This window comes from Sycon ciliatum, chromosome 8, assembly GCF_964019385.1.
Source record: "Sycon ciliatum chromosome 8, ocSycCili1.1, whole genome shotgun sequence".
NCBI lineage: Eukaryota > Metazoa > Porifera > Calcarea > Leucosolenida > Sycettidae > Sycon > Sycon ciliatum.
In genome coordinates, this window is record NC_088650.1 from 9613867 (window position 1) to 9628264 (window position 14398).

Below are 14398 nucleotides of genomic sequence, written 5' to 3' on the forward strand. Positions count from 1 at the left end.
AGCAGAAAATGCCGTAGCAAAAGGTGCCGGATTAGAGAGGGACGACTGTATTGCAAAGATGAAGCGAATCGGTTTGGTCTGTCAGAGGGTGCTTGCGCCCAGCGACAGGGTGACAGCAAACCCTATCAGAGAGAGAGTCAGTGTACAGAATAGGAATACATAGAACGCAGCACGCAATGGAGTTGCTGTGGAGAGCGAGAATGCAAGCAACAACGTAAGTACTATCTATGCAACTAATTATATCGGCGTATTGTTATTGATATTATTATCCGACAAACACGCACAACACACAACAAACACTGTATCGTAACAACGCACTCGTAAAATGATGTTATCACAACGACACTCGTAAAATAATGATGTTATCACAACGACACTCGTAAAATAATGATGTTATCACAACGACACTCGTAAAATAATGATGTTATCACAACGACACTCGTAAAATAATGATGTTATCACAACGACACTCATTCTATTTCAGTGCTGTAGTAGCAGATCTGATTTACCATTGCACTGGCACATCAATCGGATAAAATATTGAGCTTCTGAGAATTAGACTGTCTGGAGAATACGAGGGTAAGCGGCAGCTGAGCCTCGAATATTTTTTTTTTGTTGCATGGCGTTTCTGAATTGTCACACACATTACGAGGTATGCTGTAAAGTACTGAGTTACAGCAGTGCAACTGTACATTGCATTCGTTATGAGGGGGGAAATCGGCTTCAGATATTCATGTATGCAGATATTTTTGATTATGATTTTGGTTGAAGCGTGCACAATAATTCTAGCAGATTACAATGATTTTCGAGCACAGGAATGTTGAGTGGGTGCAGCTAGAAGTGCCATGTGACTTGAGACTAGGGTTGTGCCACCGTCCATGCCATTGGCATTGAGCACGAAACTGCAGCAAGCGTCCAGCCGCTGGTTCTTGATTTTTTTTTCAGCGTGCCGCCGATTTTCGCTCACAAGCCACACAGGCTGTGGTTAAATTCCACGCACAGTCTGCTCACGTGCCACCCAGGCAATCCGCTGACATGCCACCCTTTTTTTTGTTGCATGGCGTTTCTGAATTGTCACACACATTACGAGGTATGCTGTAAAGTACTGAGTTACAGCAGTGCAACTGTACATTGCATTCGTTATGAGGGGGGAAATCGGCTTCAGATATTCATGTATGCAGATATTTTTGATTATGATTTTGGTTGAAGCGTGCACAATAATTCTAGCAGATTACGATGATTTTCGAGCACAGGAATGTTGAGTGGGTGCAGCTAGAAGTGCCATGTGACTTGAGACTAGGGTTGTGCCACCGTCCATGCCATTGGCATTGAGCACGAAACTGCAGCAAGCGTCCAGCCGCTGGTTCTTGATTTTTTTTCAGCGTGCCGCCGATTTTCGCTCACAAGCCACACAGGCTGTGGTTAAATTCCACGCACAGTCTGCTCACGTGCCACCCAGGCAATCCGCTGACATGCCACCCAGGCAGTTTGCTCACATGCCACCCAGGCAATCTGCTGACATGCCACACAGGCAGTCTGCTCACATGCCACCCAGGCAACTTGTGCTCATACAGTCATAGAAGAGTAGAAGCGAATAACGGCCAGATGTTGGTAGAAACTGTACAAAAATATTCACGATTCCCGTGACGCCGAGTTTTCCGCGTCTGTAGAAACGCCACTGCCGTCGAGGATCAATTCGCAGGTGCAGATGCAGGTGTTCTGTGCACCTGGATGGTTACAATGTAGCTCATACACAGCTCACATGGTTGACCCGGACACGTCGCTCGCCATTCCTTCTCAACAGGCAGCAGTTACTGCAGTGGCGTTGGCATGGTGAGCATGTTCAGCGCTCACTTCTTCTCCCGAATCCTAGCCAGGGCGAAGCAAACCACAATAGAAAGGCAAAATGAACAGATTAAGAACAAACTTCAAATTAAAAAATGTGGCACAATACTATGTATACCGTTCAAACTCTGGACAGCTAGCTATTTCGACTGTCCTAAGGGGTCGTCGCAAAAGTTTTCTGTCATCCCTGAAACGAACATCGTTCATTTCGTACTTGGACCCCCTCCCCTCCCTCTGAAACGAACACAGCTTGCTATGCTGGACGACAAAAATCGCATGCATGTACATGTCATGTGTACAGTGTCGGTCGACTTGCGATTTTGGCTCGCACCCCCTCCCCCCCCCCCCCCCAAATGAATCATGTTCGTTTCAGGGACGACAAAAAAACTTTTGCGACGACCCCTAAGTCTCGTCAGTGGAGCTCAGAGCTACTGTATAAGTACAAATTTTCGTTCACGAAATCTTTCGCTAGATCACTCCACCAGCAGGCTTGTTACGCACTAAATTTCGTTTTTGGTCGAGGTCTGTCACCCCGAACGTTCAGAGAAAAAACGTTAGTTTTGGTACAAACTTTAGTTATTTCGTGCCCCCTAACGAATATAGCGAAAGTTAAGTCCAAACGAAATTGTTTACTTGTACCAGGGGCATCGGACACGGTACGGTCACTACGGTATTGACCGGACCACTTTTTGCCCCGGCCAGGTACCCCGTGAATCAATAAAACACACTGATCCAGGCTCTAAATTTCCAAAATTTTTGGCTTAGCACCCCCCCCCCCCCCCTGGAGTTAATTGTACTTCAGATGGCTAACCGTAGCACGCTATAATACCTTCCGATGCCCCTGTACACAGTACTGGTGAAAGCAAACGCGATGAAGTCCAATGGACACTTGAACAACACGGCATTTTTAATCTGGCTCAAAAGCAGCATCAAAATTCAGAGTGCACTGACGGCGGTGAACACAGCGATCTTTGCACGACTGCTGAGTGCAGAAAACCAACTCTGACGCTAACCAGAACGAGTGCCTAACCAAGCTGAAGCAAAGGAGCGTAATGCTTAATCTGCACACTAAGAAGGGAAAGATAATGCTTTACAGTAACTACAAAGTTTTTAACTCGGATGGAGAGCCAATGATAAATTTATAGTAAAAAAGGGACCAAGGAACTACTAAACTGTTACTGGACACAATAGCGTAACTTGTAGTTCCTTCGTCCTTTTCTTTACTACAAAGTTTTACTTTGTATACAGATTCTGCTCCAAATCAAAAGTTTCATGCTCTGGGCTATCTTCAGATTACGCCCAGCGTGTGTACCTCAGAGTTGAAACTAATATTTCCTCTCTCCCTCCTATGCATCGGCTCCACCTCACTGTGGTTGGTTGGGGGAATTCCCTCTTGCACAAAATAATGTCACGGTTCACTTGTGACTCGGCTGGAGGCAGAGTTTTCCGCATCCGTAGGAATGCTATCACCCTCTATGGATCAAGGTGCAGATGCAGCTCCTATAGTGGTGGAAGGTGAATGTAGATCAGACCCACCAAAGTGGTCAAAGACCGAAAAACCCCATTTGCTGCACCCATGCAATGTAGTTACCATGTGTGGTGGTCATGCAATGTATTGTGCAGTGTGCTTTCTGGGCTGGATACTAAGTTGCTGATTGCTTCATAACTTTGTCAAGCACTCCGTGATTGCTAATGAAGTGAACAACACGTAGGTGGCTCCGTGCCGGTATAGATGCAGTGTACTAACCTCGCTCGTAGGATAGCTGCATTCTTCCGGACTAAGCATCTGCAACCGGCAACATAGAGCAAATACACATAAAACAATAAGAACACAGGGTACTAGGTGATGACATCATGGAGTAGCAGGAAATCATCCCATTAGTCATACACACATAATAATAATAATTATTATTATGTGTGTATGACTAATGGGATGATTTCCTGCTTCTCAATGATGTCATAATATGACTAGAAAACTCTCTATGCCTGAGCATCATCGGAGATGAAAGAAGCTGTGCTGAAGTAACTGTACGTTTCCCATACTGGATGATCATCGGACAGTACTGCAGAATAGCGCCTCCTGGATCCCGCATTAAAGGCACACCGCGATGCACGCTGGTGCATCGAGTACTCTTTGAGCTATCCTGACTGGCCTTGATTGCGCGCTGTGCGAGCACATCAGCTTGGCTGCGTTTTCGTCATCTTCTATTTGTGACGATGCTCTCACATTCATGACGGGCACAGGAAAACATGTTGGAAGAAAATTCCAGAAATGTTTCCCGTGTTTTTCTCTCGATACGCTCCAGAGCTAGAGCAGCCAGAAGCTAGTCAAGTGTCAGATGAGAGAGACAGTACGGGGAGAGACAGTACGGGGAGAGACAGTACGGGGAGAGACAGTACGGAGAGAGACAATACGGCGACAAACAATATACACTCCCGAAGCGTGATCTCCATCCATCCTGCTAGGATCAGGTTTGTGCCATGGGTTTACGATACAACTGACAACCATCCTACATGCGTTATACTGTAGCATTGCATTGGAGTGGCAAGTCGGCGCTGGAGATGCCAATCCATACAAAAACACTCTGCATGGTTGCGCAATAACATCCCCTCTAGGGACAATATACTTTCCTACTATCTCCATCACGCTCTTTTAATGGTCTCAGGGCTACAAAAGTCGATCAAGAATACAATTCAATTTCTCATTTAAATTGCTAGCCTGCTTGAGACCATTAAAATGATGTGACGGAGATAGTGGGCAGCAATACTGCCATTATAGAGAGTATGATTGTAATGAAGATGGTGACTAGGAATGCCCACGCAAAGATAATGAAGTACGTTTACAATACCAAGGATACAGCGGAGTCTATGCATCTACACAAATACAAATACAGGCAACTTGGCTAATGACGACTGCGGATATAACGACAATTCGCGAATAACGACAGAATTTCCATGCCCAGAGCAAAGTCACATCCAACCTGTAATACATTATAACGACACTTCGCGTATAACGACACTTCGCGAATAAGGACACTTTTCTTGATGCCCCGCCGAGTGTCGTTATAAGCGAAGTTGACTGTAGCTAGCTTTCCTGTCTTATGCCACTAAGAACACATTTCGGGAGCTACTCGCACGCAACACCGCTTTGCACCAGACACTGTACATGGTAGAGTACTCTGCATACACTGCGCATCACAACGCGTTTCACTTACCGCACACAAAGCGGCAAGCACACACGCGCGCGCGTGCGTACATGAAGTTCGCCGGTCATTGCTCCATCGAGGCCCAACGCGGTACACAATCATGCAAAGCGGATAACGTAACGGTCACATAACGCGAGAACAAACACAGGCTCCCATTAATCCTATACCGCGTAGAAACCAGCACATATACATGTACATGTACATCTCAAATCTGTGGACAGCAACTGTTTCGCTCTGTTAGAGCTCCTCGGCTCAGCTTAGAGGACCGAAGCGCAGCTCTTCGCAATGAAATACGTTTCCGTGAAGCAAAGCATTTTTATAAAGAGCTGCAAACCTCGCCAAGAGTGCTCGAAATGCTCCAAGAGCTTGTACATGTACATCTTCAGGCTGACATGTACAAGTCAGCTAACAGTTAGACTGACCTTCCCGCTCCAACGTACTTTAAAACATCACAGTATCCACTAAACTATGCACTAATTTATTCCCTATGTACTTTACATATATCACACACACACAATACACTGCACATTCTACATAACGCACAGTATTACGTACTGAAATACGAGTCAAGGGTCACAATAACATATTATCAGACATAAGGCGCCGGGGCTCAAGACAGACAGGGAACGCAACTGAGAGCAGGCCATACCTTTTCATCCGCAGAAAAACGCTTTATACTCACTGCCGTTTTGGAAGGTACTCGTTCTGGTGCCTTGCGCCTGACCTGGGTGCATGCACATGTGTGATAGTAAAGTAAAAATGTTCACGTCCACGTTACAATCGGCTACACAACCACCAGCTTAGGTGGTTTTGCTGCATTACCAGTACGGGGAAGGCCGTCCGCTTGTGCCAGGCCACCACCATACCTGAGATGGCAGGCGCATCACCTAGCGGCGAGAGTGAGGTGGTAACGTTAGGTCTCACACCCAATACTGGGCCCTGTCAGGAGGGGGGGGGGGGGGGGGAATCCCCGGGCCCGTAGCTGCATTCACGTTACCCTCACTCCACAAAGTGAGTACTGGGTCGGCCGTGGGGGTCGATGCAGCTCACTGCATGTACAGTGGTTCACGCATACATCACAGCTTTTTTGCACAACATAAAAATGCTCCCAGGAAAATGACGAGCAGGCGGCCAGGAGGCCAAACTTGACAACAAAGCCTTTAGGCACAAATTACATGGTCACGGCACTCGGGGTAGCTAGCACATCTTGCATAATGATATGCCACCGCCACAACATGGTTTACACGGGGTAGCAAGCACTGACGTCTTGCATATGCCAACACCACCAGTACAGCAGCACAAGAACACTTCCCTTGATGACACCAGCACATTGTACATCGGCTCATTGTACAAGTGGACAGACACAGACAAGGAGACAACCATAGACCCAACCGGAAAACAGAGACTGAGGTGGACAGCAGACTCCAACATACCCCACACAGCACAATACAGTTACCTATTTTTTGGACATTAGACTTGACATAACACATTGCCGTTTCAGACTACAGTACAGTACAGTGCGGTACAAGAAAAACAGATCTTACTGTACGCAATGTGCCATGCTGCAAGCGCACACGCTACCAACATGACCTAAGCAGTAAGCACATCACGACCACCATCATCACTTTAGTACCCAGCACACTGCCGCTCGTGGCATTGTACCCCCAATGGCTTACACGCAGCTAGCACCCGGGCCACAGTACTGTAAACTGCCTAATGTTTGCGACGTATCAATGTTTGCTAATTTTGCGAGGAGAGTGTGATGCGAACATTTACCACCGAGAAATCAAACACCAACAGCGGGTGTATGTGTGTGGCCACAGTGTTACGCGAAGGTTTGCCATCGTTAACTCGCCGGTTCTGAGAAATCGCGAAAATTTAGTGACGCGGATATTGGGCGGTTTACAGGACGCAGCTGTGCCCGTGAAAACACTGCGCTGAGTATCTGCAGCGCAGCCAGATGTGCACTTGTCATCCTGGTTGTTTTACCTGCTGCATATCAGGGTTGAAGTATGTGATTCCATCCTCTGTCTTTGTCAGCTGACCTTGGAATTCCTCTGCAGGACACAAAAAAACAATTGTAACCACATAGACTCACGTGTCCGCACCAAATAATTCCGAGAAGACGGTACACGGCCTTGCTGTGATGTCGTGCACTGGGTGATCGTCAGACAGCATTGGCTATTCAATTGTTCCGAGCGGACTTATACTACTAGCTGGCACATGCCAGTTAGCATGTGTGAATGCAACTGTAGATCAGCGCCATTGGGACTGACCGGGAAGGTCAAACACACCAACTTGAGCCAAAACTGCAGCAGCGAATGAGATTATTTTGCTATTGGTGAGAAAGCGGTTGAAGAAAGATGTATACCATGATGCATGTACTAGAAGAGATGGCAAAACAACATGTCCACACACCGGCACGTGCACGTGTACACAGCTGACTGCATTTGAGGCAGTCATTACCATGTTTACAGGGCAGTACGAGTATGAAGCTCTGTGAGGGAGTTGCGGTATTGACATTGCAGGACCAGCAGGGCAAGGTAATGGTTGGTTTCAGCCATGTAATACCACAGCCTTCCATACATCGTGTACGGTATGGCGGGCATCCGGTATCACAAGCAAAGCGGGATGCACGCATCCTCTAATAGCAGAGCCGGTGTTTATGTACTATGAGAGTTTTAATGTACTACGCCTCATCTATGATGCGCAGTTGAGCCACCGAGTGCACAGTAGAACTCACTTCGTGCGTACTCTGACAAGACAGGCTCTAGCTTAGTGTAAAAAGCCATTATTCGAACGAGGCGCATATATAACGATTTCCTAAAATTGACCAGTTTACGTGTACCAAAGGTAACGGATTCTCACTCCTTCTTAACGCTCAATAGCAACAGTATGTATCGATTTCTGTCTAACGTTTTCTATTTTCACGACAGATTTCTCCTCGTTAACTCGTTAGAATTTAGCACTTCGTTATGTATAATGCTTTTACAGTAGTCCGGACATTGTCCGGCACACGGGTCCATTGACCCCAGCTGAAGTATGTTCTTGGGATACTGAGTGCACGTTCTATTTGCTACCCACGGCGTACATATCATCATAGTTCTACTGAATATGGGTATAATATACAGGTGGAATCCTGATAATTCGAACCTCGAAATGCCAGGAAAAAACTTCTAATTAGCCGGACATTCTAATTATCCAAACATGAACCCACAACACAATATGTATATCAAAATGCTCTCATGGTCACGCAGAGTTGCGCTATGGACCTTAGACACAGATTTCACGGATACTGAACTGACTGGCACAGCCTGCTCATGCAAACTGAACTGACCAGTACAGTGTACAGTGAACTTTGAATTACACTTTGCTAACTTCGAATTACCAGCACAAATCCCACACATTTTCTATGTATTAAAGTGGAATCCGTGGAACTTCGAATTAACTGGACATGTCTGGTTCCAGGTTCAAATTATCAGAAAAAATTATGTGGGAATTGTATTGCCGAAAAATCGGTCCTGAAATATTTTCAATTAAGCGGTATGTTCGGATTAAGCCATATTCGAATTATCAGGATTCCACCTGTACTGCGCTTGGTGAATGGGACGTACTATACTAGTATGCATCAATTTCCCGCAATTAGATTTGGTGGGGCACGTCCACTACAGCCGTACACCACCTTGATACCAACTCTTCGTAAAAGCTCATGAACTTTGTGAGGTCATACTCACAACTGTCCTACAACAGGTTGTACCTGCCAAGTATGGGGTAACTTGCCCCGCAAAAAGGTGACGGTCATCTTAGATGTATACCTTCCATCCCTAGCCTGCTTCTTCTACACTAAAGTGGCCAACAGTACTTAGTACTGTAGGAAACTGCTGGCACGACATAACAGACATGGTTAGCATTTTACCGTTCACACTAAATCCAACGGTACTCGTACCCAGCACCCAAAAATACCGTCGGTTCGGTATCGTTTCGACGATAGAAAACTCTGTTCACCGAGAGAACGAAACGGTAATGTTTCGATTAGGGTGACGTCACAAGTCGATCGTTGTGTCAGAAAGCGAAATGCTGACCAGGTCTTGACAACAGACAAAAGGCGGTACAGGCCGACGGTCGAAGTTAGGGTGAAGGGTAAAATGCTAACTGTGTCTACTGATGTGTAGTGCCCGTGCAGGAAGTGGATGCAGCATATTGTTTGTAGTGTTCTTACCCGATGGAACGCTGAGCTTAGGTCCGGAACTTCTACCCTCGGCCGGCGGAATCTGAAAAGCAGTGAGAGGTTGATACATGGACAGCTGTGGCATTCCTTGGACCGCTGGGGGGAGGAACGGTGAGAGAGCAGTGCCGCTGCTCGCCATGTGTGAGAATACGGGCGGTGAGAACGGACTGCACTGAGGAGGTAGATGAGCAGTATGTGGGCCGACAGACTGAGCCGGTATTGCTAACACAGAGAGAAGAACACAGACAACTGAAATCGTGTCCAATGGTACATTACATCGCATTGGGCCATACACAATTAATCGATTGTTTGTCGTCAGGTTTTCACGAGAAATTGGACAGGAGGGTTCTTGCTCTATTTTTATTTTGCAATTTACGGCTGCAGGTTGGCTGTTCGCAATCCCAGACATGCTTTTTTCATCTTTCCACTGCTACTACTAACAACTATGGACTGAGTCTTACAATATGTAGGTATTTCTAAAGTCCACAGCTCCTAGGGTTCAAGCTGTGCACTTCGCCTTTAAAGATACACACAGGCAAGCACATTCACGCATGCATGCACACTCGCATGCATGCGCCCTCGCACACACACACACACGTACACACCACACACGCACACACCAACACACACACACCCACACCCATACCCACACTCATCCTCCTGCCCATCACTGAAGCGATGATAGCGAACAAGCTATGTTAAATGAGTATAGCAACTTGTGCTGGGATTACACCATTCAACAGCTTGCAAGGCTGGTGAATTGACTGCCACTAATTTTAGCCTGGTCTGCACCACACGGCTGATTGAAGTGACTTTTTCTGACCAATTCCTATTTTTCACTTTTTACCATTTTTTTAATTTAACACACACACAGCACAGCAAATACTTAGGCATGCAATGGCTGCTGGTAGCCACCCAGGAAAATGAAAGAAGAGCTAGGAGAATGCGAAAGAAAAGAAAGACGTGTGCGACATTAATCGTCGGGAATTGAACGCGAAACCTTTCGATTGGAAATCGACTGCACATACCACAGCACAACTCATGATATGGGATACACACACACACACACACACACACACACACACACACACACACACACACACACACACACACACACACACACACACACACACACACACCTCAGACCTCAGACCTCAGACATGCCCATCGCGGGAGCGATGATAGCGAACAGCTATGTTAGACATAGCAACTTGTGCTGGGATTACACCATTCAACAGCTTGCAAGGCTGATGAATTGACCGCCACTATTTTTAGCCTGGTATCCACCACACAGCTGTTTGAAGTGACTTTTTCTGGCCAGTGAATCCCTATTTTTCATTTTTCCATTTTTTTTTTCTTCTTCTTTTTTTTTTTTCTTTTTCTACACACACACCACACCACATACTCCGGCATACACTGGCTGTGTACACACACACACACACACACACACACACACACACACACACACACCTCAGACCTCAGACATGCCCATCGCGGGAGCGATGATAGCGAACAGCTATGTTTTTTAGACAACACACACACACACACACACACACACACACACACACACACACACACACACACCTCAGACCTCAGACATGCCCATCGCGGGAGCGATGATAGCGAACAGCTATGTTTTTTAGACAACACACACACACACACACACACACACACACACACACACACACACACACACACACACTCACACACACACACACACATACACATACACACACACACACACACACACACACACACACACACACACAAACACACACACACACACAAACACACACACACATACACACAATAAAATGACGCAGAAAACAAACGAGTAAGCCCCCGACTTACAGTATGCCCCAGGCATGCCGGTGGGGAACGGATTGAGCTGCAGGCCGAGACTGGATTGCGCCACGGATGTTGCGAACGGTGCAGTATGACCCCAATTGGTGGAAGCCTGCGGCGGCAAGGGGAAATGACCATTGCTTGGCGAGGTGACCACAGGGGGGGTGGGAGGGCATGGCATAGGCGCTCGGCCCATGAACTGCGCGGTGTTAACGTGTGATTGAGTCAGAGGTACTTGTAGCTGACCTGCGCATGCCTGCAGGTTGTGAGCCGGCTGGGTGCTCACCGGAATGCCCGACTGCATCCATCCTGCCGGGGGTGGCACTACGTGAGCCATGGGAGGCATAAGCACACTAGTGACAGTCATTGGGCTTGTTTGCGTCGAGCCTGCACAGGTCATGGGACAGGGATAGCAACATGGTAGATTGAAGCACAGGTCAGGGACAGGGATAGCAACATGGTAGATTGAAGCACAGGTCAGGGACAGGGATAGCAACATGGTAGATTGAAGCACAGGTCAGGGACAGGGATAGCAACATGGTAGATTGAAGCACAGGTCAGGGACAGGGATAGCAACATGGTAGATTGAAGCACAGGTCAGGGACAGGGATAGCAACATGGTAGATTGAAGCACAGGTCAGGGACAGGGATAGCAACATGGTAGATTGAAGCACAGGTCAGGGACAGGGATAGCAACATGGTAGATTGAAGCACAGGTCAGGGACAGGGATAGCAACATGGTAGATTGAAGCACAGGTCAGGGACAGGGATAGCAACATGGTAGATTGAAGCACAGGTCAGGGACAGGGATAGCAACATGGTAGATTGAAGCACAGGTCAGGGACAGGGATAGCAACATGGTAGATTGAAGTACAGGGCAGGGACAGGGATAGCAACATGGTAGATTGAAGCACAGGTCAGGGACAGGGATAGCAACATGGTAGATTGAAGCACAGGTCAGGGACAGGGATAGCAACATGGTAGATTGAAGCACAGGTCAGGGACAGGGATAGCAACATGGTAGATTGAAGCACAGGTCAGGGACAGGGATAGCAACATGGTAGATTGAAGCACAGGTCAGGGACAGGGATAGCAACATGGTAGATTGAAGCACAGGTCAGGGACAGGGATAGCAACATGGTAGATTGAAGCACAGGTCAGGAACAGGGATAGCAACATGGTAGATTGAAGCACAGGTCAGGGACAGGGATAGCAACATGGTAGATTGAAGCACAGGTCAGGGACAGGGATAGCAACATGGTAGATTGAAGGCCGCAGCAGGACACATACTAGTACAGTGCTGCTCAATGAAATCCACTCACGTAAGTTGTGACGTAACTCAAGTAGACGCAGGGTGTTGCTCAGCCCTAGCCCTTAAAACACTGGGCTGGGAAATGATGCAAGGCGCAAACTTACTTGAGTGCCGCAACTGGATTTTATTGAGCAGGACTCTAGCATCAGAACATGCACTTTAACAGCCACAATTAATTATGTTCTAGGCCATAGAGACTTCTGGAATTCCGGAAGTCCAAGGTTGCTGCTGGAAACGTTGGAGCACACGCTTCTTGCCGACTGACTGACACTTGATTGACTCGTGACTGCCGTCTGGAGTGCACGAGAAGAACTCCGGACCCTCTACTCTGCATACCAGCATGGCTTCACTACTCCCTGCTCATTACATAATGTCGGGGAATTCACGCCTCATCAGTATGTTACGTCAAGGGTACTTGACACTGAACTCATTCACAGTATTTGCTATAAATTATATAAAATTTAAATATTGTGTGTCATTCACCATGTGGTACAATGAACCAATGAACGAATCAATTATCTTACCAGCAGGTGTTGGGTACGTTGGGATCGGCCTGTGCAAAGATGAATTAGTAGAAGTGCTAGAGCTTCTGCTGACATCACTGGCCTCCGACAGCGTCTTGCTTATCGTGCTGGTTTTCTGCTTGGCGTCGGCAATGCTCAGATTCCTCGGGGCGGCGCTCTGTCTTGCTAAGGCGCCACCCGCACCGGCCTGTGCAGGTGCACCATAGAGCTCTGGGAACATTTCGTTCCTTGGCTTAGCCTTCTTGATTTCCACCTGGTAGCATGTGCAGTCAGGAATGGCGAGAGAATTGAATGCAACCGTCATAAGCCGCTCACATTTAAACCCCAGTGACTGAGTACTGGCATGTGCGCCTTGAACACTTTGTAAAAGAAGGAAAATGAAAGTTCATCCATATCTACCAGTATCCGTAAGGTTGAGGTAGTTGAAATGGGAAGGGTTCTAATGAAATTTTGACTGCCACCAACACTACTTCAGCCAGGGCCCCCGCTCGCTTATGCCCGGTGAAAGTTATGCCCGGTGAACGTTTCGCCCAGCGATACTTTACCACTAAGCTCTGGGACTCAGCTCTCCCCGCAACCCACACACGCCACGCACAAACTAGCAGCGCGAAGGAGCCCCATTTATAAAATATTCACAAGATCGGGGGAGTTGAATTCCAAGTCCTAGTTTAGCTCGGCACGTCTTCCATGTGATAGCAGGTCAGTAAAACTTCCTCAAAGTCAGTTGGTGAAATTATTCAAAGAAACTGATTTACGCAAGTAGTCGACGATGAGACAACAGTTTGAATAATGTTATGATCCCTTTCGGTGATGTAATCCAACTAAAGGACGTCACACAAAATGCTACAGTATACCAAACGCATCCGTGGTAGTTTGTGTGTACCAGTGATGACTGCGTATGCAACTATCTCAGTCACTATTATTAATTTTGAACTGGCAACGAAAATGGTTGCTCGAAACGTGGGAGCTCGCACTTCCTGCCAACGGGCTTGGCAAAAGGTAGTGTAGTATCCCTGCCTTGCTTGATTGTAGCGTATCCCCGTACGTTAGCGTATGTGGTCTGTTGCCTATAAAAGCTGCTGCGCATTTCTGTTTTAATTAATATTTTGATTACATTGGTGGCAGCGGTGGTTAAAGTTAACTTTGTCAGATTCGAACCCCATCTTTAGCGCAGCCTTTCACTTAATTTCTTAATTTCTGCGTATCCTCCTACTCTCCTCGACCAATGAGCAGAAAGCAAAGTTAATAGGTCCCAACCGCATTTCTGAACCCACGACGACCTGAGATCGACGCAGAATCCCGGATCGCCAGTCCATCCGCACAGCAGATCGATGCTGCGGCGTACGCGTTCCGGTCCAGTGGATCACCATAATTCTCCAGCGAGCTCTCATGCCCTCCGGTATGTCCCTGTACTACCGGTATATGTACGACCAAAGCG

The 14398-nt window shown here is 47.1% G+C and overlaps 1 protein-coding gene across 2 annotated transcripts in view; it reads right to left on the reverse strand.

Annotated features, from left to right (window-relative positions):
- Positions 1-307: 307 nt before the first annotated feature.
- The window catches only part of LOC135823277 (DAZ-associated protein 1-like), a 28277-nt gene continuing 14186 nt past the window's right edge, over positions 308-14398 (reverse strand). Inside the window, exons 5-11 of one of the 2 annotated variants that reach the window (XM_065336131.1) lie at positions 12961-13213; positions 11131-11511; positions 9271-9501; positions 7041-7108; positions 5701-5775; positions 3593-3631; positions 308-1869 (exon numbers count right to left, since the gene is read on the reverse strand). In XM_065336131.1, the coding sequence (XP_065192203.1) occupies positions 1798-1869; positions 3593-3631; positions 5701-5775; positions 7041-7108; positions 9271-9501; positions 11131-11511; positions 12961-13213 (1119 nt within the window). In that variant the 3' untranslated portion in view covers positions 308-1797. The remainder of the gene's footprint in view (positions 1870-3592; positions 3632-5700; positions 5776-7040; positions 7109-9270; positions 9502-11130; positions 11512-12960; positions 13214-14398) is intronic. The other variant, XM_065336132.1, reaches the window with a different exon arrangement.